The sequence below is a fragment of the Schistocerca nitens genome, unplaced genomic scaffold (genome assembly GCF_023898315.1).
Source record: "Schistocerca nitens isolate TAMUIC-IGC-003100 unplaced genomic scaffold, iqSchNite1.1 HiC_scaffold_375, whole genome shotgun sequence".
NCBI lineage: Eukaryota > Metazoa > Arthropoda > Insecta > Orthoptera > Acrididae > Schistocerca > Schistocerca nitens.
The window spans coordinates 7,799,415-7,825,922 of record NW_026045909.1 but is presented as its reverse complement, the minus strand read 5'-3'; the positions used below and the strand labels follow the sequence as shown (position 1 = coordinate 7,825,922).

At 40.3% G+C, this 26,508-nt stretch overlaps 1 protein-coding gene across 1 annotated transcript in view; it reads left to right on the top strand.

Moving 5' to 3' along the window:
- LOC126229548 (uracil-DNA glycosylase-like) overlaps positions 1-26,135 on the top strand; it is a 44,310-nt gene extending 18,175 nt beyond the window's left edge. Inside the window, exons 4-6 of the mRNA XM_049942312.1 lie at positions 146-234; positions 594-772; positions 25,530-26,135. Coding sequence (XP_049798269.1) covers positions 146-234; positions 594-772; positions 25,530-25,685 — 424 coding nt within the window. The 3' untranslated portion in view covers positions 25,686-26,135. The remainder of the gene's footprint in view (positions 1-145; positions 235-593; positions 773-25,529) is intronic.
- Positions 26,136-26,508: the final 373 nt, after the last annotated feature.

Here is a 26,508-nt window from a genome sequence, read left to right as displayed (position 1 = left end):
ATGCTTACATTATCAGCAGGTGAGTGGTTGCCTTTCTTTGTTTTTGTTTATTCTTTCCTCCCTAGAATTTCTATAAAGCTTATACATTTCATGTGATTCTTCTGACAGTATTAATGAAAGCAATAAATTCAAATATCTCTTGCAGTCTGTTGAACATGTATAAGGAGCTGGAAACTGACATACCAGGCTTCAAGGCACCTGTGCATGGAAATCTCTGTGGCTGGGCTCTCCAAGGTTGGTTTGACTTTCTTTATTTGTTATGTTGTTCACTTATTTTGTAAACCAATACATCATCAACTTAGTAAGTTAGTATTTAACACTGTAGGGGTCTAGCCCACATTGTGTCTTTGTATTCCCATAAGGTAGCTATTTCTTCATAGGTTCGCTATTGCACAATAACGGGATCTCTCTAATTTCATCCTTCCCCTTTTCAATCTGTTTCATTAGTTGTACGCTTAAAATTTGTGCAGTGACATCAAAATTATTACTGCTGAGGAAGTTTATATTTGTTTCTCTATAGCTGTGAATATTTTTACTGAGAGTCATGTTTCCCAATTTTTTTGTTTTATTTTATTTTTACTTTCTTGCTCTAGGGGTTTTATTACTTAATGCTGTCCTCACAGTTCGTTGCAACAATGCAAATTCCCACAAGGATCAAGGATGGGAGCAATTAACAGATGCTGTTATTAAATACCTCAGCAGTAATCATAACAATATTGTTTTTCTTCTGTGGGGATCATATGCACAAAAGAAGGCAGCAGTTGTTGACAAGGTAATTTATTGTAAACTTAAATATGTCATAATTGGGAAATTTATGTTCCTTTTTTGTATGTCTTGGAAATACTGAAAATATGCATGACTTAAAGGTGAAGAATGACTCATTCATTCATTGTGTATTAGGTAAATCAGGTTAGTGCAGTTATAGTGTCAGTTCCTGTTGTGTTGCATGTTGATGTTGGCAAATTGTTGATATGGGTTGTAGGCAGTTGGGTGATAGGATATGATAGCCTGACACTCCCTGAATCTAATGATTTCTTTTGGCAGGAAATAAGAATTGAATTAAATTTGTTTTCAATATGGAGAGAACTCTGGTTATTATGAATCATAATGCAGGTTACGGATTTTCATATTTATTTGGTAAATGGAAAAAATTAACGTCCTGCAGACTGGTCTGTAACTAACCCCAAGGCCTAGGTTAGGTTTGCATGTGGCAATTTGATATGAGTTGGCGAAGCCAATGAATGCGAATGGAAGAAACTGACAAATTGACTTATAATGTATCCAGAGGACTGGGTTATTTTGAAAAGTGACAAGTGACAAGTTATTTGTTAGTTGGTGAAGGCAATGAATCTCAGCACAAAAATAAGATTTTCACAATAGATTGATGTCTGGTGTAGCCTGGGATATTGTTCATCGCAGTAACCTACTTGTTTATCATATTTCTTGACAGTGTGATAAAATTCTAATGTAGTAGAACAAAATACTAGCCAACTTCATTTATGAACCAGGGAAAATTCCAAATGAGTATTCTGATTGGCTACTGACAACTGACTTTCAATCCATCATACTTGGTTGCTATTGTTTGTCACACAGGTTGTTACAATCATCAGCACAAAATGCACCAAGTGCAGACACCATAAGACCATGTTTACCAGTAGATCTCCCTATGAAGGAGAACCTTCAGATCTGTGGAAAGAAATATTTAGAAGATTAACATAAGGGAGCCATTTGTTAAAAACTATATCTTACGTTCTGCATTACAATTAAATGACACTTTGCTCCTACACTGTGTATCCCACATCTTTAGGGATCTATAAACTGAACATTCTGAAACAAGAAACCAGTGGATTAAATTAATATTTCAGTCCCTGAGTGGAGAAAATCACTGACCCCAGAACATTCTGTTAGACTTAAATAGACTACATTTAAGATAGAAAACAGAGCAAAAGCAAAAATCTACTTCCTCATTATGTTAAGCAGATACTGTTTGTCATACTCCTTTGGTTATACTGTCACCAGCAGTTTTGAGTTAGGAATTTCATTGGCAGGCATCTAGTTTAATGATGATTTCTGTAAATCGAGGTACTGGTATTTATCATTTAGGAGTAATTGGGGAGGAGAATACCCTTGATTTAATGTCTCATAATGTCCCTGGAGTCTTTCCCTCATAAGATAATTAACTTGTGGCTCATGTGCATGATTCCACTGCTGCAGTCCTGACACAATTGACAAAGAACGGAGGGATGTCATGCTTGTCAACAGTATAGTATGATTGTTTTTAAATGTAAATGAGATTACATACAGAGATCATTTCGTTGTATGTCAGGAGTTGAAGCAAATTTAATAATCCATTTCATTGGCCATATTTAATCCTTGCAGTGGTAGTAGGTATAAGATATTTGTGATTAACTGATGTATGCAAATATATGCTGCCTAATGTGCCTTACAATTTTCTTGTTATAGTGCAATTCTCTGTATGTGGTTCAGGAATTGAAACAGCTGCTGGATTTCAGAAGTTACTTGCTTATGGAATTTGACACAGAATTTTCTACTTTAGTGTACTGTGTACTAAATAGAGACTTATTGAAGGCTTTGGTAAACAGGGACTTCATCTTATTGAATATTGTAATAAATCTGTATAAAAATCTGTTGCTTGTTTTTCTTAAATGCTTAAGAAAGACTATGCTCTATTGTTTTACACAGTATAAAGTCTTAATTGACAATATTTTGGTGCCATTCATTCGGTACTGTAATTTTCTCATTCAGTCTTCTTTTCTGTTGTACTCAATCCTAACATTTGTCACCCAAGGAAAAGAAAGCGAAAAGACACTAAGTCTTGCTGAGGTCTGAAAGCAAATTTTAATTTTAGCAAACAGTTAAACTATTGGGTCAATCCATACCAAGTGGTCCAGCACTTGCTTGACCATCTCAGAAAAATTTTATACCGTATTTACTCGAATCTAAGCCACACTCGAATCTAAGCCGCACATGAAAAATGAGACTCGGAATCAAGGAAAAAAAATTTCCCAAATCTGAGCCGCACCTGAAATTTGAGACTCGAAATTCAAGGGGAGAGAAAAGTTTTAGGCCGCACATCCAAATCAAAACAAAGTTGGTCCATTGTAATACGAGACACAATTTAGGTTGAATGAATGACGATGCAGCTACAGTAGTTTGGTTCGAGTCGTAAGCTTAGCAGTTAAGCTTCACCAGGTAGCCATTGCTATGCGTCAAGCGCTCCGTCATATTTATACGGGTACCCTTCCTTTTTCACGTGCTTTGTCTGGTTTGAATTGTTTGCTTTTTTTTCTTTGATCTAATACATGCTGTTCTTTTTGTTATAGGTATTTACGTCACTCTAAGCTGAAGATGCATTATTGTACTGTGTCATGCATTGTTTGTCACATTCTGATAATGAGTGTTTAGCAGCAACCACGAAAGAATACATGGCAAAATGTTTATATTCGTATTATTCTTATGGTGAAGAGAATACTGCGTGTGATTCACAATTCAAAAAGTTCCTATTAGCAACCATCTCTTCTCACAGGTAGGAAAAAATTCAGAACGTAGAGTTGGCCATATTGCCAAACATCCCAAACAGTCTTGCCAGTCGGATTTTCGTAGTGCATTGAAATGCTGCTACGTTTGAAGATGAACAATACGGAATTTGTATTTACTTCGTTGGATAATGTATGGCAATGCAGTGGTCGAAACTCGGGGCGGAGAAAAAAAGCTCGTCTTCCACTTTTTTTTTTTTACTGGCGCAGAGGTTTTGGCGCCAGTATTTATCATTGTGCCTGCAAAACATGCCTGTGTAGCGCTACATATATTTAACGGCAGAAGTTAGTTATGGCGGCACCTACCAACATTTTTCAGAACTTCCACTTAGTTTGCACTCGATTCTAAGCTGCAGGCGGTTTTTTGGATTACAAAAACCGGAAAAAAAGTGCGGCTTAGATTCGAGTAAATACGGTATTTGCTGGGTAAATTCCCCAATGTTTAGTAGTAACAAAAATATTTTTTAAAAAATTTATTGTTTATTATTTTGAAATGGCGGCCAGATTTGTCCAGGCCGTATGCATTTTTTCGTATTTGCAAGCACCTACATTTTTACAGTTATACAGTAGTGGATTGTCCCATGCCTTTATGATAAAATGCATTTAGTTCAACACATTCTGGGCTACAAATTAACATCATTATCACTTAGCTGAATGTATTCTGTAATATATTTTTAATAGTTCCAAGTTATCAGCCAGAGAAAAAAAAACTCAAATTTATGAACAGTAGTTTTCCAAAGAAAGAGTAATTTCTAAGCTTTATTATTTTTTCTGCTATTACACTGTATAGTATAGTTACTTTTTATAGAATACATTATTTTAAAAATGGATTTTTTAATTTTTTCCATTTTGTGGCCTACAATATCTTTGTTGGGGAGCAGATAAAAATCTGAAAATTTCACAAATTATAGACCTTTATGATATCAACTTTCAGTATAAATTTCAACTTTGAGATTCAGTTGGAAGTTATGGAAAAAGATTACAAACAAGAGTCAAAAATAAGTTTTTTAACATCTGCGATACCTAGTAGACCAATTAAATTAAGTATACCAATTGCATAATGTAACACACCACATTACACTAGCTAATGATTATTTGTCTAAACAGTGCTATGGTAATTGTTTCGGCAGGCTAACAGTTGCATCTACAAGCCTATACAAGTCTGACTGTTCTCTTCCCTCTTACACCAACAATTTTCTACTCACAATTATTTATCTAGAAGTTCTTGAACTGCGCATGTGCAGTTGAGAAATGGGGACTCAGTGTTTTGTTGATGTTACTGTTAATGAAGCATGTCATAAGTGTTTATGGAGTGTATCCTAAAGACATGACTTTAATCGAAGATTACAGTTAAGAAGAAAAAGTGTTGTTTTAGTTCAGAGTCGACCCAGAGGTCAAATCAACATGCAAGTACCATGAAATGAAATACTTTAAAAAATTTCATTGCCTTTTTGGTGAGTCTTGCATGAACCATTTTGAGAAACTTGCTGTTGTTGTTGTTGTTGTTGTTGTTGTGGTGGTGGTGGTGGTGGTGGTGGTGGTGGTCTTCAGTCCATACGGGTTTGATGCGGCTCTCCATGCTACTGTATCCTGTACAAGTGTTGTCATCTCCCAGTACCTACTGCAATCTACATCCTTCTGAAACTGCCTAGTGTATTCATCTCTTGATCTCCCTCTACCATTTTTACCCTACCCTCTACCATTTTTACCCTACCCTCTACCATTTTTACCCTACCCTCTACCATTTTTACCCTACCCTCTACCATTTTTACCCTCCACAATTTTTACCCTCCACGCTGCCCTCCAATACTAAATTGGTGATCCCTTGATGCCTCAGAATATGCCCTACCAACCGATCCCTTCTTCTAGTCAAGTTGTGCCATAAATTTCTCTTCTCTCCAATTCTATTCAATTCCTCCTTATTAGTTATGTGATCTACCCACCTAATTTTCAGCATTCTTCTGTAGCACCACATTTCGAAAGCTTCTATTCTCTTCTTGTCTAAACTATTTATCGTCCAATTTTCACTTCCATACATGGCTACACTCCATACAAATACTTTCAGAAACGACTTCCTGACACTTATATCAATACTTGATGTTAACAAATTTCTCTTCTTCAGAAACACTTTCCTTGCCATTGCCAGTCTACATTTTATATCCTCTCTACTTTGACCATCATCTGTTATTTTGCTCCCCAAATAGCAAAACTCCTTTACTACTTTAAGTGTCTCATTTCCTAATCTAATTCCCTCAGCATCGCCCGACTTATATAAATTTGACTACATTCCATTATGTTCATTTTGATTTTGTTGATGTTAATCTTATATCTTCCTTTCAAGACATTGTCCATTCGGTTCAACTGCTCTTCCAAGTCCTTTGCTGTCTCTGACAGAATTAGAATGTCATCGGCGGACCTCAAAGTTTTTATTTCTTCTCCATGGATTTTAATACCTACTCTGAATTTTTCTTTTGTTTCCTTTACTGCTTGCTCAATACACAGATTGAATAACATCAAGGATAGGCTACAACCCTGTCTCACTCTCTTCTCGACCACTGCTTCCCTTTCATGTGCATCGACTCTTATAGCTGCCTTCTGGTATCTGTACTAATTGTGCATAGCCTTTCGCTCCCTGTATTTTACCCCTGCCACCTTCAGAATTTGAAAGAGAGTATTCCAGGCAACATTGTCAAAAGCTTTCTCTAAGTCTACAAATTCTAGAAACGTGGGTTTGCCTTTCCTCAATCTATCTTCTAAGATAAGTTGTAGGGTCAGTATTGCCTCGCATGTTCCAACATTTCTACGGAATCCAAATTGATCTTCCCCTAGGTTGGCTTCTACCAGTTTTTCCATTCGTCTGTAAAGAATTTTGCAGCTGTGACTTATTAAACTGATAGTTTGGTTATTTTCACATCTGTCAACACCTGCTTTCTTTGGGATTGGAATTATTATATTCTTCTAGAAGTCTGAGGGTATTTTGCCTGTCTCGTACATTTTGCTCACCAGATGGTCGAGTTTTGTCAGGACTGGCTCTCCCAAGGCTGTCAGTAGTTCTAATGGAATGTTGTCTACTCCCGGGGCCTTGTTTCGACTTAGGTCTTTCAGTGCTCTGTCAAACTCTTCATGCAGTATCATATCTCCCATTTCATCTTCATCTACATCCTCTTCCATTTCCATAATATTGTCCTGAGGTACATTGCCCTTGTATAGTCTCTCTATATACTCCTTTCTGCTTTCCCCTCTTCGCTTAGAACTGGGTTTCCATCTGAGCTCTTGATATTCATACAAGTGGTTCTCTTTTCTCCATTTTTTTTTTTTTTTTTTTTAAGGCAGTATCTATCTTACCCCTAGTGAGATAAGCCTCTACATCCTTACATTTGTCCTCTAGCCATCCCTGCTTTGTCATTTTGCACTTCTTGTCGATCTCATTTTTGAGATGTTTCTATTCCTTTTTGCCTGCTTCATTTACTGCATTTTTATATTTTCTCCTTTCACCATTAAATTCAATATTTCTTCTGTTACCCAAGGATTTCTACTAGCCCTCGTCTTTTTACCTACTGGATCCTCTGCTGCCTTCACTGCTTCATCCCTCAAAGCTACCCATTCTTCTTCTACTGTATTTCTGTCCCCCATTTCTGTCAATTGTTACCTTATGCTCTCCCTGAAACTCTGTACAACCTCTGGTTTAGTCAGTTTACCAAGGTCTTATCTCCTCAAATTCCCACCTTTTTGCAGTTCCTTCAGTTTTAATATCTCTTCACTTTCTGAATAGTTTCTTTTATGTAATCATACATTTCATCAATATCTTCGTCATCTGCAGAGCTAGTTGGCATATAAACTTGTACTACTGTAGTAGGTGTGGGCTTCGTGTCTATCTTGGCCACAATAATGCATTCACTATGCTGTTTGTAGTAGCTTACCCGCACGCCTATTTTTTTTATTCATTATTTAACCGACTCCTGCATAACTCGATTTGATTTTGTATTTATAACCCTGTATTCTCCTGACCAAAAGTCTTGTTCCTCCTACCACCGAACTTCACTAATTACCACTATATCTAACTTTAACCTATCCATTTCCCTTCTTAAATTTTCTAACCTACCTGCCCGATTAAGGTATCTGACATTCCATGCTCTGATATGTAGAATGCCGGTTTTCTTTCTCCTGATAACGACATCCTCTCGAGTAGTCCCTGCCTGGAGATCCGAATGGGGGGACTATTTTACCTCTGGAATATTTTACCCAAGAGGACGCCATCATCATTTAACCATACAGGGAAGCTGCATGCCCTCAGGAAAAATTACGGCTGTAGTTTACCCTTGCTTTCAGCCATTCGCAGTACCAGCACAGCAAGGCCGTTTTGGTTAGTGTTACAAGGCCAGATCAGTCAATCATCCAGACTGTTACCCCTGCAACTGCTGAAAAGGCTGCTGCCCCTCTTCAGGAACCACACGTTTGTCTGGCTTCTCAGCAGATACCCCTCCATTGTGGTTGCACCTACGGTACGGCTATCTGTATAGCTGAGGCACGCAAGCCTCCCCACCAACGACAAGATCCGTGGGGGTTGAGAAACATAAGAAACCTATAACAAAATGTTTGCGTGAAATAACATTTGATCATTATTCTAAAAATAAAAGCCTTGTCAATCTCATACCAGGAAAATCATTGTCCAACGTGTTATTCTAAGATATTTGTAATTCACAAGAGAAAGGGTAGTGAAACCTCAGATACAGAATTTTGTGACTTATCAGCAACCATTAAAAAGGTAGATACAGCTTATGAAATCCTGGGTACATCACCTGCTAGTATAATTAGAGAACCAAGTCAAGATAAAAGACTAAGTGTCTTGAATACAAACATTGAGAAAGTGGCAGCTAAAGTCAAAAAGAATTTCGAAGTCTCATTTCAAAATAAAATTTTTAGTAAAACAGATGAAAGTTCTAAAACTTCACCAACCGAATATGATGATTTGATAGAAAAACTAAATGCCGTACGTCAAACGAAAAGGATAAAATTATCAGTTTACTGTCGAATTCTTGGAGTTGTGCAAAAGTTAGTAATTAAATTAATGTATCAGAACGTCTTGTTAAGTTAACAGGCAATTAGTAAAGAAGTGCATCTAATTTGGTAGATGATAACACAATCAATAAAGTAATTAAGTATTATGACGATGGCAGTGACAGCAGTTTGATGTCTGGCAAAAAAGACTTTGAATCTTAGAACCATTTTCTTTCACAGAAACAAAGACAAAAAAGGTTAATACTGTGTAATTTAAATGAAATATTCACTGAATTTAAAAAAGAAAATCCTGACATTAAAATAGGAAGATCAAAGTTTTGCGAGTTGAGACCAAGATGGTGTATTGTTGCAGGGGCATCTGGCACCCATAGTGTTTGTGTTTGTTTGTTTGTATCATCAGAACGTAAAGTTGATGATACATGGGGCCAATCATAGATTTGACTATAAAGACCTTTTGGAAGTTACGGTATGCAATATTGACAGTTACAATTGTATGATCAAGGGAAAATGTGAAGATTGTCTAGGCAAACAAGCCTTACAATTTTGACATGTTTGAAGAATTCAAAGATGATTTGATGCCTGACAATATAAAATACAAATTGAAAATCTGAAAATGCAACATTTTATTGCAAAAGCTCAAAGTAAATTTTTGAAAGACAAAAAGCAAACCTTGGCAGCTGATGAATGCTTAGTTCTTGCTGACTTTTCGGAAAATTATTCCTTTGTTGTTCAAGATGAAGTATAAGGGCACCACTGGGTAAACAAACAGGCCGCAGTTCATCCATTTGTATTCTATTATAAAGATAAAGATAAACTAATGAGCCACAGCTTTTATGTCATAAGTGATTATCTTGAACACAACACTACAGCAGTGCACATTTTTCAACCAAAATTAACAAACTACATTAAACAGCACCACCCTTCCATAAAAAAACAGATTTACTTTTCAGATGGGGCAGCAAGTCAATATAAAAACAAAACAAAAAATTATTAACTTCTCCTTTCATAAAGAAGATTTTGGGTTTGATGTAGAGTGGCACTTTTTCACTTCATGCCATGGGAAGAACGCTTGTGATGGTGTCGGGGGTACATCAAAGCGAGCTGTCACAAAAGCAAGTCTGTAGGGGACTGATGACAATCATGTAATAACACCTCAAGAAATGTTTGAATTATGTAAAAAACATATCAAAGGAATTACCTATGTTTTTGTACAATGTGAGGAAATACAATGTCTATGACAGTCTCTTGAAGGAAAGGTATAACACTTGTCAGAAGAATTGCAGGAAGAGTTGTGCAGTTTAGATTAACAAAACTATTCTAAAATAAATGCAGAAGAAGACAGCTGCCCAGTCCTGGAACTGTGCTCTTCTCAACTGTTATCTTTCACAAGTTGGTAACAGGCAAGACGTTAAGGACTATGACGTATCAACTGCCTGTTGTAATATACACAACATTCAATAAAACCCTTATTGACTGCGTAGCAAAAGATTTGATTTTAATGAGAGAAAGGAGCAAGCGAGATTTAAATGTGGATTTGGTTTAGTGAATAGTTTAACTCAAGAATGAAATTTCAGAATGGAACAAAGAGTATAAATTAAAACTTCGTGAGTAATAGATTTTGAGAAAATGTGTGACTCTGCTTCAACAAATCTATTTAAATGAACCTTGAGAAACAATCTGTTTGAGTACAGAAGAATATGCACTGGTGATACAGTTTCCCTTATTCTTGTCAAGATGGGGAAATTTAGTATTAAATAGGAGTCGAGCAGGAAGATTTCAAATCCCTATAATTATACTCCATTTAAAATTACTTTGTGATCGACATTTCAGCAAGTAGAGTGGTAGTGAGCAGCCGCCATCCAATCTAGTTCTTTCTCAAGCAGCACCTTGCGAAGCATGGCTGTCTGCACCTTGCATGTGTTCCATGCCACTACAGTCTGTCAGTCACAGAAAAATTATAATCGAAGTATAGTCTCGGCAGTCCTACTGGAGGAAGTTTCCAGTTCATTAAACAGTGAAGATGAAGGAATATGTAATAATGGAACATATATTTGAACCACCTCAGTTTTGCTAACAGAAAAAGCCTGACAGTAGGTTTGAAATGCAATTATAAGAAGACTAAAGTAATGTATGTTATACACATGTATTGTACAAATTTATAATGACATGGAACCAATTTAAGGGTTTTTGTATATTGGACAGTTAAAGAAAAGGAGTGGGTGAATTGTTACACAGAATAATTTCCAAAATGAATATTACAATGTGTGAAAAGGGAAGTGCGTATTACCAGTTTTGACTTGAAGCAGTGAGGCATAGTATAATGTGAAAAATTGAAGCATTAGTGTGAAAAATCATTCAAAAATTGAGGAGTGCTCAGTGAGCGAGGGAGATGTGCATGTTGTGAATTACTAAAGATATGTTTGAATGGGCCATAAAAATTGCGTATTGCCGATGACGCTTGAAAGTCTTTTTTAGTATGCAGTCAGATTTATTGATCGTCATAGAACAACTATGTAACATGCCATCATCATCAGTTTACAGCTTCTGACAGACATGCTGGCCAGTGGATGCCATATATATGCCAGTTGTCTCCCCCCTCCATTGACCCTGTGTATGGACGGCATGACGTGCTGGCTGTGTTGGTGGGGGTAGCTTGTGTTTGGGAGGCAAATGATGGTCCTCAGTCTGCACTCAGCCTTTGTCACACTCAGTGTTATGTATCCACTGCATTTGAAAAATTTTCAGTGCAAGAGCCCACACTTGACTAAATTGAAATCCATTGTCCTTGTTAATGAGGTTTTCATGTAGCTGGATTTCGATAGCAATCTTGTATTTACAGTCCCAATAGTGGGATGTGTTGTGCAGAATTTTGTATCTTTGTTGTTGTTGTTGTGGTCTTCAGTCATGAGACTGGTTTGATGCAGCACTCCATGCTACTCTATCCTGTGCAAGCTTCTTCATCTCCCAATACATACTGCAGCCTACATCCTTATGAATCTGTTCAGTGTATTCATCTCTTGGTCTCCCTCTACGATTTTTACCCTCCACGGTGCCCTCCAATACTAAATTGGTGATCCCTTGATGCGTCAGAACATGTCCCACCAACTGATCCCTTCTTCTAGTCAAGTTGTGCCACAAGCTCCTCTTCTCCCCAATTCTATTCAATACCTCCTCATTAGTTATGTGATCTACCCATCTAATCTTCAGCATTCTTCTGTAGCACCCTATCTCCAAAGCTTCTATGCTCTTCTTGTCTAAACTATTTATCGTCCACGTTTCACTTCCATATATGGCTACATTCCATACAAATACTTTCAGAAACTACTTCCTGGCATTTAAATCTATACTTTATGTTAACAAATTTTTCTTCTTCAGAAACGCTTTCCTTGCCATTGCCAGTCTACATTTTATATCCTCTCTACTTTGACCATCATCAGTTATACTGCTCCCCAAATAGCAAAACTCCGTTACTACTTTAATTGTCTCATTTTGTAATCTAATTCCCTCAGCATCACCCGACTTAATTTGACTACATTCCATTATCCTCATTTTGCTTTTGTTGATGTTCATCTTATACCCTCCTTTCAAGACACTGTCCATTCCGCTCAACTGCTCTTCCAGGTCCTTTGCTGTCTCTGACAGAATTACAATGTCATCAGCGAACCTCAAAGTTTTTATTTCTTCTCCATGGCTTTTAATACCTACTCCGAACTTTTCTTTTGTTTCCTTTATTGCTTGCTCAATATACACATTGAATAACATCAAGGATAGGCTACAACCCTGTCTCACTCCCATCCCAACCATTGCTTCCCTTTCATACCCCTTGACTCTTATAACTGCCATCTGCTTTCTGTAAAAATTGTAAATAGCCTTTTGCTCCCTGTATTTTACCCCTGCCACCTTCAGAATTTGAAAGAGAGTATTTCAGTCAACATTGTCAAAAGCTTTCTCTAAGTCTACAAATGCTAGAAAAGTAGTTTGCCTTTCCTTAATCTATTTTCTAAGATAAGTCGTAGGGTCAGTATTGCCTCACGTGTTCCAACATTTCTACGGAATCCAAACTGATCTTCCCCGAGGTCGGCTTCTACCAGTTTCTCCATTCGTCTGTAAAGAATTCGTGGTAGTATTTTGCAGCTTAGTATTCCATTTTGTGATTTGTTTCAAGGCAATATTCAGCAGTTGCTGATTTTGTGGGCTACTGGAAGTCAGCGTGCTGTTTTTGTTCTGTGCACTTTTCTTTAACTGTGTGAGTGGTTTATCCAACAGAATCATTCCCACACTCCCATGGTACATAATACACTCCTTATTTCCAGAGTCCCAGGTCATCTTTTACTGTCTGGGAATCTGGGCTTCTGTATACATTCCCCAAACTGAGCAGAGTTCTGAAGTAGTGTTCACATTTACCAACAGACTCGCAACTAACAAAGCATTTTGTCATATTTCTTCCACCATGTCCACTGGTAGAGTGGAGGCAACTTCTTCTACTCCACTGATGGCTTCCGCAACAGGTAGTGCTGCTTGGGGCAGAGTCTAAGCCATTCTCAAGGACAGAACATGAAGTGTCATCAGTGGTTTTCCTCTAAGATTCATGATGGTTCACCTAGTCTCTTGTTTTGGCTGTTTTGTGGTAGTCAGTTGAATTTTGAAGACTGTTCCATAGATGCATTTCATTGTGCCCTTCCTGTTTCTGAACAGGATGAACATTCAACCCACTCGAAGGTAATGGGGATGAGCAAGAATGCCAATTCCAGATATAGGGCAAAGAATCTCTACAAAGTACTTCTACAGAATAGAGAGAGAGCAAAGAAACTTCACAAGTGCTGCCACACCACTTAAGCTCTAAGAGTTTACTAAGGTAAACAAAGAGGGCACACCCTGAGACCAGTAGGAATGCAAAACAGTTGACATTACTTTAGAGTCTGGTTGTTGGAAGATATGAACACCACTTAAAGAACTCGGATGAGCCAGTTTAGATCTCGTGGTCAGCTTTGACGTCGCTTTTCACTGGAGTTCACCTCGATGAGTCGCTGGAACTTATTGAAAAGAAATTTGGGCCCTCATTCACTAAACTTTTCAATTTTGTGCTCACCTCCACATATTTTCTTTCTGGTTGACATTACTATGAGCAGACTGAAGGTGTGCCTATAGGTAGACCTCTGTCATCTGTAGTGGCTGGTATGTACATGGAAGACGTTGAACACAAGGCACTAGACTCTGCACCATTAAAAGCAATAGTCTTTTACAGATATGTTGGCGATACATTCATCATTTGGCCTCATGGGAAAAATGAAGAAGTTCCCTTGCAACACCTGAACTCTGTCCACAACCAAGTTCAGTTCACCATGAAGGTGTAGCAAAATTGTCAGCTAGCATTCTTGGATGTTCTCTTTCGGAGAAAACTGGACGAACACTGGGACACAGTGTCTATTGGAAGAAAACTCTCACAGACCAATATTTTCACACCTCTATCTGTCGTTCTGTTACATCGCGTGGTCCATACACGGGGCAGTGGAAGGGGGCGACAAATGGTATATATATCGCACCCTCTGGTCCAGGATGTCGGCTAGCAGTAGTAACTTGATGATGGCATGTTACGCCACCAAAAATTTGTACTACAATTATCAGTCAATCTGGCTGCATGCCTGAGAGACTTTTAAGCAACTTAGCAGTCACACGAATTGTTGTCACATGTACTACAACATTACTGACCACTTTCACGTGGCAGTGTTTGTGGGTCAGAAGTGTTTACTAGGTGCCATGTTTTTGCCGCAGAATGGATTAGCGCGAGCTGTTGGAAGTGAGTGTGGTTCTTCTGTTTTTGCATCACCCAAGGAATCAAGTTACAAAGGACAAGAGGGACTGAGCTTTGTGATTAGATAAGATTTACTTTCTTTCCAATTGACCCGTAGTGAAGAGGTCTCCCAGGATGTAGAACAATCAATAATACATGACGAATATTTACAACTGAAACAAATAAGCTAATGTACCTTCCACAGGTCCCAAGTGGAATCATCATTATTTTTTTAATGAACACTATATGAAAGAATCATTTTACAAACACTCATTACTAACATCGCATTAATGCACTGAATTTAAGACTTTTTTTTTTTAATAAGGTAATTAACATATAATAGAATTACTACAATACTTATTTACAAAGAACACGTTACTGCACTGAAATGGTGCATAATTTAGATTGTACTTACACACACACACACACACACACACACACACACACACACACACACACACACACACTCGAGAAATTCATCGAAGGAGTAGGAGTTGGCCACCAATAAATCTTTTAGGTTTCTCTTAAACTGAATTTCACTTGCAAGTCATCGAAAATGTGTTTTTCCTGAATAATGCACATCTTTTTGTACAAGAGTAACTGATTTTAAATCCTTGTGAGAATTATTCTTATTTAAATATATTGGGAATCTGTATGTTTTGGGATAGGGTCCACCTTAAGCAAAACACAATTTTGTTTTTTAACCCAAACATGTTTCACTGCAGTTGGAGCATCTTCAGTGAGCTGTTATTTTATGGTTTCCACACCAACCACTTACAGGTTTTCTTTTTCCTCATCTTCATCACTGTCAAACACTATATTTTGAGTTACCACTGTCACTGTTTACCAGCTGTAAAAACAAGCATGGTGGGCAGTGGAACAGTGATTGGGAATCAGTAGTTAGTATTCCCAGTTCCCTAAACAGGCCTCTGCAGGATGTTCTTGAGTTCACACCACATATAACTCTTATTGCACATTTTTGTGACTGGAAAACTTTAGCTTGGCTTGATGAATTGCCCCAAAAAATGATCACATATGACATTATGGAGTGAAAGTAAGCGTAGTATGCCAGCTTTTTAATTTTTATATCCCCTGTGTCTGACAAAATTCACATTGCAAATAGAGATTTGTTTAGACGCTTCAGCAGTTCTGTGGTGTGCTTTTCCCAGTTGAATTTATTATCAAGCTGTAATCCCAATAATTTAACACTGTCCACTTCTTCTATCTACTTGTCATCGTATGTCTGGCAAAAGTGAAATTGGATGGAAATTTGATGTTATTTCTTTATCTCCCTTCTTAAACAGTGGCTTGAATTCAGCATATTTCAACCATTCAGGACATATTCCACTGATAAACGACTGGTTACACAGATAGCTTAATATGTTACTTAACTCAGAATCACATTATTTAATTAACTTTGTTGCTATTTCATCATACCCACTAGATGTTTTTGATTTTAAAGATTTTTTGATGGACATTAATTCTGCTGGGGTAGTGAGGGTCATATTCATATTACGGAAATTACTTGAAATGTCTGGTCTGAGGTATCTCCTGGCAGCATCTACAGAACCTGACAATCCCATCCTTTCTGTAAAAGTTATAAAATGTTTGTTAAAAAGTTCTGCAACACTATACACATCTGTCACCAATGTATCATTTACTCTTTAACGCTATTTGCCCCTCTTCATGTCTGGTTCTACTGGTCTTCTCCTTCACTATATCCCATATTGTCTTTATTTTGTTATCTGATATGACTATCTTTTCCTTGTAATATATTTGCTTTGATGTCCGTATTTCAGTCTTTAATATTTTGCAGTATTTCTTGTAATGTGCTATAGCATCAACGTCGGAACTGTTTCGGATTGACAGGTATAGTTTTCTTTTTGTTTTACAAGATACCTCTATTCCTTGAGTAATCCATGGCTTCTTTGTAGACTTTGCTGTAACCTTGGTTGGTTTTGGGTAAAACTGTGTTCAAATAAGGTAAGCACTTTATTATAAAAGTGTTATATTTTTTCATTCACGCCATGAGCACTGTAAACATCACTCCAGTGGATGTTTCCTTTTTTCTTTAAGTACAGTAAACGAAATGCTTCAGAAAAACTGATCCTAAAGTTGAAAGACAAGTTTTGAATATCTGGTACAAGCAATTAGTCCAAGAATTGCTAAAACCAATAGCGACAGGAGAGATAGTAGACCAGTAACAACCTGGCTCGTGATCACCCTTCGATTTTTAGCTTCTAGTGATTCATACACAAGTTTAATGTAGCTGCTTTTAAAGTTCAGTATTCATAAATATGCCCCATGTACAAGAAGTATGCAGTGCTTTGGTAGAAGGACTGAATCAATTCATTAAATGAAGTTTGAAATAAGAGTAAAATTTTTATTTTATTTTTATTCACCAGGACACACCACTGTTTATACTGTTAATTCCTGCCTCGGGTATGTCTTGGGATAGTGCAAAGCTCATGGCACCAAGTGCAAACCATGTGGATGCATTTTCCCTCTTCCTATTCAACTTTTGTGCCTTGTGTTTGGCACAGGTTCAAATACTTGGAAATTTTTTGTATGCTGCATCAAGCATGATCCTGAGCTCATCAGCAATAGTTTCCCAAATGTTTTGTCACGTTGTGATCTTTGTGTCAATTAAATTCAACCTCCCACAGCTCCAATGCAGATGGATTGCATTTGTAAAATTCATAGTTCTGTCTTTTGTCCACTTCCTCATGACTGTACACAGCAAACTCACTATAACTAACATATGACTATATATACTGAAGCACCAAAGAACTGATACAGCCATGCGTATTCAAATACAGACATATGTAAACAGGCATAAGACAGTACTGCCGTTGGCAATGCCTATGTAAGACAACTGTCTGGCGCAGTTGTTAGATCTGTTACTGCTGCTACAATGGCAGGTTATCAAGATTTATGTGAATTTGAACGTGATGTTATAGTCTGCGCATGGGCAATGGGACATAGCATCTCCGAGATAGAGATGAAGTGGGGATTTTCCCATACGACCATTTCATGAGTGTTCTGTGGATATCAGGAATCTGGTAAAACATAAAATCTGCAAGATAGCTGCGGCCAGAAAAAGATACTGCAAGAACTGGACCAACAAAGACTGAAGAGAATCGTTCAGCGTGACAGAAGTGAAACCCTTCAGCAAATTGCTGCAAATTTCAGTGCTGGCCCATCAACAAGTGTCAGCGTCCAAACCATCCAATGAAACATCATCGATATGGGCTTTCGGAGCCGAAGGCCCACTCGTGTACCCTTGATGACTGCACAACACAAGCTTTATGCCTTGCCTGGGCCCATCAACACTGACATTGGACTGTTGATGACTGGAAACGTGTTGCCTTGTGTCAAATTGTATCAAGCGGATGTACATGTATGGGTATGGAGACAACCTCATGAATCCATGGACCCAGCATGTCAGTAGGGGACTGTTCAAGCTGGTGGAGGCTCTGTAATGGTGTGGGGCATGTGCAGTTGGAATGATATGGGATCCCTGGTTTGTCAACATATGACTCTTACGGGTGACACAAACATAAGCATCCTCTCTGATCACCTACATCCATTCATGTCCATTGTGCCCTCTGATGGACTTCAGCAATTGCAGCAGGACAATGAGACACCCTACATGTCCAGAATTGTTACAGATTGGCTCCAGGAACACTCTTCTGAGTTTATACACTTCCACTGGCCACTAACTCCCCAGGCATGAACATTATTGAGCATATCTGGGATGCAAGATGTATGAGACAGGCGAAATACCCCCAGACTTGAAGAAGAATATAATAATTCCAATCCCAAAGAAAGCAGGTGTTGACAGATGTGAAAATTACCGAACTATCAGTCTAATAAGCCACAGCTGCAAAATACTAACACGAATTCTTTACAGACGAATGGAAAAACTGTTAGAAGCCGACCTCGGGGTAGATCAGTTTGGATTCCGTAGAAATGTTCGAACACGTGAGGCAATACTGACCCTACGACTTATCTTAGAAAATAGATTAAGGAAAGGCAAACCTACATTTCTAGCATTTGTGGACTTAGAGAAAGCTTTTGACAATGTTGACTGGAATACTCTCTTTCAAATTCTGATGGTGGCAGGGGTAAAATACAGGGAGCGAAAGGCTATTTACAATTGGTACAGAAACCAGATGGCAGTTATAAGAGTCAATGGACATGAAAGGGAAGCACTGGTTGGGAAGAGAGTGAGACAGGGTTGTAGCCTCTCCCCGATGTTATTCAATCTGTATATTGAGCAAACAGTAAAGGAAACAAAAGCAAATTTTGGAGTAGGTATTAAAATCCATGGAGAAGAAATAAAAACTTCGAGATTCGCCGATGACATTGTAATTCTGTCAGAGACGGCAAAGGACTTGGAAGAGCAGTTGATCCGAATGGACAGTGCTTGAAAGGAGGATATAAGATGAACATCAACAAAAGCAAAACAAAGATAATGGAATGTAGTCGAATTAAGTCGGGTGATGCTGAGGGAATTAGATTAGGAAATGACCCACTTAAAGTAGTAAAGGAGGTTTGCTATTTTGGGAGCAAAATAACTGATGATGGTCGAAGTAGAGAGGATATAAAATGTAGAATGGCAATGGCAAGGAAAGCGTTTCTGAAGAAGAGAAATTTGTTAACATCGAGTATAGATGTAAGTGTTTGGAAATTGTTTCTGAAAATATTTGTATGAAGTGTAGCCATGTATGGAAGTGAAACATGGACGATAAATAGTTTGGACAAGAAGAGAATAGAAGCTTTCGAAATGTGGTGTTACAGAAGAATGCTGAAGACTGGATGGGTAGATCACATAACTAATGAGGTATTGAATAGAATTGGGGAGAAGAGAGATTTCTGGCACAACTTCACTAGAAGAAGAGATCGGTTGGTAGGACATGTACTGAGGCATCAAGGGATCACCAATTTAGTATTGGAGTGCAGCGTGAAGGGTAAAAATCTTAGAGGGAGACCAAGAGATGAATATACTAAGCAGATTCAGAAATATGTAGGTTTCAGTAGGTACTGGGAGATGAAGAAAGAGAGGAAAGGTAAGCAACATTGTTTTTAATCACATGTCTTACTGCTGTGTTGTCGGTGAGAGAAGTAGGATATAAAGGTGAAAGCGAGATGGAAACATAAAAGGACAAGGACAGACATACACTGTGTGATTAAAAGTATCCAGACACTTGGCTGAAAATGACTTAAAAGTTTGTGCCGCCATCCATCCGTAATGCTGGAATTCAGTATGGTGTTGGCCTTGATGACAGGTTGCTACTCTCACAGTCATACATTCAATCAGGTGGTGGAAGGTTTCTTGGGGAATGGCAGCCCATTCGTTGTGGAGTGCTGCACTGAGGAGAGGTATCGATGTCGGTCGGTGAGGCCTGGTATGAAGTCAGTATTCCAAAATATCTCAAAGGTGTTTTATAGGATTCAGGTCAGGACGCTGTGCAGGCCAGTACATTGCAGGGTGGTTGTTGTTGCGTAACCACTCCGCCACAGGCCGTGCATTATAAAAAGATGCTCGATCAATGCAATCGCCATCCCCGAATTGCTCTTCAACTGTGAGAAGCAAGAAGATGCTTAAAACATCAATGTAGGCCTGTGCTGTGATAGTGCCATGCAAAACAAGAAGGGGTGCAGGTCCTCTCCATGAAAAACATGACCACACCATAACAGCAGCACCTCCGAATTTTACTGTTGGCACTAGACACACCGGCAGATGACATTTACCAGGCATTCGCTGTAGTGGACTGACAAGGCAGCCAGTCCACAGTGACGGGTAGCCGAAAGGGCACACGTACACACACGCCGACTGGCGCGAAGTCTGGAACAGGATTCGTAATGAATGTGATAAAGAAAAGAACGTAGCTACTAGAACACTTAACTTTTATATCGTCCTTTGGTATACAGCATTCTTGATGATACAAGTGAGACTATCTTGAGATACATGGAGTGGTACAAATGGCGCCTTGCTAGGTCGTAGCCATTAACTTAGCTGAAGGCTATTCTAACTGTCTCTCGGCAAATGAGAGAAAGGCTTCGTCAGTGTAGTCGCTAGCAACGTCGTTGTACAACTGGGGCGAGTGCTAGTCAGTCTCTCGAGACCTGCCGTGTGGTGGCGCTCAATCTGCGATCCTGACAGTGGCGACACGCAGGTCCGACATGTACTAATGGACCGCGGCCGATTTAAGCTACCACCTAGCAAGTGTGGTGTCTGGCGGTGACACCACATTCCTCCCCCGCAAATCGGCGAACGGTCGTGTGATAAGGCTTCCGCCCGCCATGGGGAGGACCCCATGTTGACGTATGCAATGAGGTGGGGAGCCTAACAACAGGCGAGGCTGTGCCACCCGCACCCTGCCATTCGGTCCGAGGGGAGCTAGGAAACGCCTGAAAACCTAGTCCAGGGTGCACGTCAACATGCGGTGTATGCGCCCGTAGAGATATAGGACGGGCCGAAGGGTCGACTTCCATGTGGTCGGGGCACCCGACGGGCGAAGACGACATCTGGTCCGGAGCGGGCAAGAGTTCCATGGTGGAGGACAGCTGGTCACTGGAAGCGATCGGCGGCACGTGACCCAGGGAGGCGCTGGGCGGCTGCAGCGAAGCGTCCACTGCGGGCGGCGCCAGCGGGAGAACAGGCGGCGGTGGCGGCGCGTCGCCATGAGGCAAAATTGAAGGCAACGTCGGTAACACCTGGGGATGAGGCGAGCCAGTAGATGGGTCCCCAGGGCGCTGACCGGACGGCACCGTCGCTGAAAGCAGACGGGGAGCGGCAGAACCCAGGCGACGACAGAGGCGCAGCTGATTGAGATGCCGACGCACCTCACCAGAGGCCCCCAAAACCAAATACATCGCGCGGCCGAGGCAGCGAAGAATGCGCCCTGCGAGCCAACGCCGTGAACCGCGATTGTTGCGATAGAAGACAACGTCGCCAGGAGCAAAAGCAGGAGTCTGCCGCTGCACAGGAACCTGATGCGGCGGATGCAGCAAAGACATCAAGGTTCGATGAGGACGACCATGGAGCAACTCAGCCGGCGAGCGACCATCGCGGGGCTGAGAGCGATACGAAGACAAAAAGAGCAACAACGCGTCCTCCCGAGAATGCGACTCTTTCAACTTCAACATCTGTGACTTGAAAGTCCAGACCAAACGTTCAGCGGCACCGTTTGACTGTGGTGAAAACGGCGCGGATGTCAGATGTTGAATACCATTGGCCTTGCAGAATGACTGAAAGATTGACAATAGACAAGTTAAACAATTGAAATAAATCTAAACCAAACAAGTTCACTGCAGTAGAAGAACGAAGAACGTAAAATGACACAAGTTTTGTTTGTTCCTTGTATGTAGCAAGAAGAGTGCACTATCCTAACACAGGGATAGCTTGTCCGGAATAACTAATTAACTGAACACGTGCAGCACGCAACGGTGGTGCGCCCAGTTGTTTGTACGTGGCGTGATTGAGCAATGAAACTGCCGCTCCGGTATCGAGCTGGAATGGTATCACTTGTCCGGCAAAGTCCAAATCTACAAAAAGTTTATTGTCCTGCTGACGACAAGAGTGACTGTTATGTGCAACTTGAACAGACACTGGTACAGAATCACGTGCGACGGGACGGGACTTCCGTCGACGTCGACGCACACTTTTTGTGGGACGAACACAGTCACTGTTAGCGAGAGGAACACTGGGCGGAGTGGAATTAACTACATGAATGTCCATGGGCGAAGGTTCACGAGCCTGAGTGTCCTTGGTGCGATTCCGGCGTGAAGCAAAGGGCCGGGAATGGTTGTGATTGTCTGATCTGAGCTTTTTCTGGCAAACACTTTGAACATGTCCTTTCTTGTTACAGAAAAAGCAAATAGCCTGGCGTGACGGGCAATTCTCACGCGAATGTCTAGTTGCACACCACGGGCATGATTTTAGAACTGCATTGGCACGCTTACGCGGCACACGTGTTTGCGAGCTAGGCTGCAGCTGCGCGGACGTGCGCGAGGGCCGGTTAGCGTCCCATGCTGCGCGCCCGGCGGGCCGGTTAATGTGACACACTGCTGGCGAAGTTGCAAATGAGTCCTGAGCAAAGTCAAGTGTGTCTTGCCTATCCAATATGTCTATCACTTGTTGAAGGGAGGGATTAACTAGTTTCAAAATCTGTTCCCGTATGCGAACATCAGAAACGTTCTGTGCTATTGCATCACGCACCATAGTATCTGAATAAGGGAGTCCACAGTCACATTCAAATGCACAGTCCCTAGTAAGTCCTTGCAAAGTTGCAACCCACTCCCGATTAGTCTGACCGGCCGTACGTTTGGTACGAAAGAACGCATACCTTTTTGCAACGACATTTATTGTTTACTTGAAATAGGCATCTAAAGCAGACAAAATTTCTTCGTATGACAGAGTTGCTACGTCACGCCGGGGAAACAATTTCACTATCACACGGTAGGTGGACACACCTACACACGAAAGCAAAAACGGCTGCCGCTCATTACCTTGAATTCTGTAGGCGGCGAGATGAAATCCAAATTGTCGGGACCATTCTGTCCAGCTTTCGGCGTCGGGACGAAAAGCACGGAACGGCAGTGCAACTGCGGGTTGTGGCTGCGGTAGCGATGAAGCGGCGGCGGCCGCATCGTTGTGCAGCGCACGGTGACCCTGGACGAGCTGTCCAAGGGCATCCAATAACGCCTGCGTCTGCTGATTCTGCAAGCGATAAAATTCGGACAGTACATCTGGAGAATGTGGCGAAGCCATGACACAAGCAAATTAGTGCAATACGAACGCTAAAGTCCCTTTTTAGACTCGTCGCCAATGTAGTGGACTGACAAGGCAGCCAGTCCACTACACACACGCCGACTGGCGCGAAGTCTGGAACAGGATTCGTAATGAATGTGATAAAGAAAAGAACGTAGCTACTAGAACACTTAACTTTTATATCGTCCTTTGGTATACATCATTCTTGATGATACAAGTGAGACTATCTTGAGATACATGCAATGGTACAAATGGCGCCTTGCTAGGTCGTAGCCATTAACTTAGCTGAAGGCTATTCTAACTGTCTCTCGGCAAATGAGAGAAAGGCTTCGTCAGTGTAGCCGCTAGCAACGTCGTCGTACAACTGGGGCGAGAGCTAGTCAGTCTCTCGAGACCTGCCATGTGGTGGCGCTCGATCTGCGATCCTGACAGTGGCGACACGCGGGTCCGACATGTACTAATGGACCGCGGCCGATTTAAGCTACCACCTAGCAAGTGTGGTGTCTGGCGGTGACACCACATTCGCCATACCCACACCCTGCCGTTGGATCACCACATTGTGTACCACGATACATCACTCCACACAACATTTTTCCACTGCTCAATCATCCAATGTTTATGCTCCTTACACCAAGCGAGGTGTCGTTTGGCATTTACCAGCATGATGTGTGACGTATGATCAGCCGCTCGACCATGAAATCCAAGTTTCCTCACCTCCCGTCTAACTTACATAGTTCTTGCAATGCATCCTGATGCAGTTTGGAATTCCTGTGTGATGGTCTGGATAGATGTCTATTACACATTACGACCCTCTTCAACTGTCGGCTGTCTGTCAGTCAACAGAAGAGGTCGGCCTGTATGCTTTTGTACTGTTCGTGTCCCTTCACGTTTCCACTTTAGTATCGCATCAGAAACAGTGGACCTAGGGATGTTTAGGAGTGTGGAAATATCGCATACAGACTTATGGCACAAGTGACACCCAATCATCTGACCACGTTCGAAGCCTATGCATTCCGGGAGTGCACCATTCTGGTCTCTGATGTCTAATCACTACTGAGGCCGCTGATATGGAGTAGGTGGCAGCACAGTGCACCTAATATGAAAAACGTGTGTTTTTTTGTGTGTGTGTGGGGGGGGGGGGTATTCAGATACTTTTGATCACAGAGTATAGATATTGCCCCACAGGAGGAATAGCCTCCACCCTTGGTGGACAACATGGCACCCACGTGACAATTACCTGCAACATAAGCAGTTTTGACAGCAGTGCTATTGTGGCCAAATATTGCTGTAATGTAGGCCCATCTAAATGCTCCTTGGGGGGGGGGGGGGGGATGCAGAAAGAGAGGAAAGCAGATTGGTCAGGGAACACACTGAAATGGATGGTGGACAGGACATTAGCTAGGGAAATGGAATGGTAGGTACTCCAATGGTGTTCTTTGTTAGATTTAGGTGATGAGAATAGAGTGAGGCAGTTTAAATGAAAGCTGGGCAGATTGCATTAGGAGACATACATGGATGTATGTTGCTAAAATCTATAATGGATAGAAAATTCTGAATGATGCAAATGGTGGTCAACTTCAAGGGGGAATAATTTGGGCGCACACCTGTCTATATTCTGACCTTCCAGTACCAAGCAAGAACATAAGTCACCAACTGTTTGTCTTTTGCCATTTGAATTTATTAATTTTCGTGCAACTTATTATGCATAAGGACACAGTTTTAGGTTGAGAAACAGTTGCACAATAATGTGCCACGACAAATAGTCTTTTAGAAATGCGAGCCGCTTTGTTTCTGTTGTGTTCATGTGGTATTTTGCATTTTGTCAAAGCTTTCGATAAAATTCTGCTTGTGAAGCTATCGTGTTATTGGTATTGAGTGCAGCCTTCGTGCATGGACATAGTCTTATAGAAAGCACCTGTTTACGCTACCTTGCATTTCAGTAATAAAACCAATCTGAGTGAGTGAACATAAAATACAGGGTGTGAATGACTTATCAACTAGTTTTTGGTGCTGTTCAAAAGCTGTAATCTGATGATGACACAAGCATACTAAGCAAGTCCTGAAACTGACTTATCAACTAGTTTTTGGTGCTGTTCAAAAGCTGTAATCTGATGATGACACAAGCATACTAAGCAAGTCCTGAAACTCAACCAGGACTAGTCCGGATGGTGGCTGAACAATTCTACTACTGTCATAGCAAATGTTTTAAGCATTAAGTTAAAATTCTCATTCTTGATAATAAATTCTGCCTACTGTCTTTTATGTAATTTCTCTTTTGCCAATGTATATTTCAAAGCCTGTGTGTGTGAATGGGGGGAGGGGGCCATTAGGGTGACACACATTTGCAGAAGTCCCACTATAGTAAAGTGTTTTTCATTTCCAGAAAAAACATCATCTTTTAAAGGCACCTCATCCTTCCCCACTCTCTGCTCATCGTGGGTTCTTTGGCTGCAAGCATTTCTCTCAGTGCAATGAGCTGCTAAGAAAGGCTGGACGTGGAGAGATTGACTGGTGTCACCTCCCTGAAGATCTCAGTTAAATTGTGTTTCAGTACTTCCTTTATTTTTATGTGCCAATTTGATATTATAAGTTTCTGTACTTGTGTTCATAATTTCCACAGTACTGTGATCTGCCCTCACCTATAGATTTTGCAGTGACAGGCGTGTTTTTATTTTTATTTTGTTTTCTTTTGTTTTTTTATGTACATTAGTGTAGCAAATTGAAAAAGTTCTATACTGGAGCTGTATTAAGTGTATAGTATTTTAAGGCTGTTAGTTCGACCATACCTGCCTGCAGCAGTACAAATTTTGAGTACAAATATTTTTCCCATCACCATGAAAAATGGTGAAGTATATTTTTGTACTCGACAGAACTGCACTGAAAGTCTGATAGCTAATTAGTGAAACAAGACTCTCTCAGCATTGTATTAGCTGATAGGATGCATTGTATGAATGAATGTTCCTTTGTGTAAATAAATGCTTACTTTCTATGTGTTGTCATGAATATTTTTCACTTCCCTGTGTCAGTATCAAGATGTACATTACATTAGCTTTATTCTCTACTTGATAAGTACTTCTGCGTCATATATATCTCACCTGAATGGCATTGTCTGTCTCAAATGTGTGGGTAATGTAGGCCCTGCTAAAACTTCTTCTTCATGAAGACCATCACAGCCTGAATTTTTACTAGTACTAGTTGGTTGGTGTGGCCATTTTCAGCAGTAAGTGCATAACTATTTGTTTTATAAATTCATAAGCATTGTGTCTGTTACGATATAATAACCTGACTGAACAAAATATTAGTACCCCTTTAAAAAAAAAAGGATAAAGGTCACTGTGGAGTGCTGTAGTTGGTCTAGAACT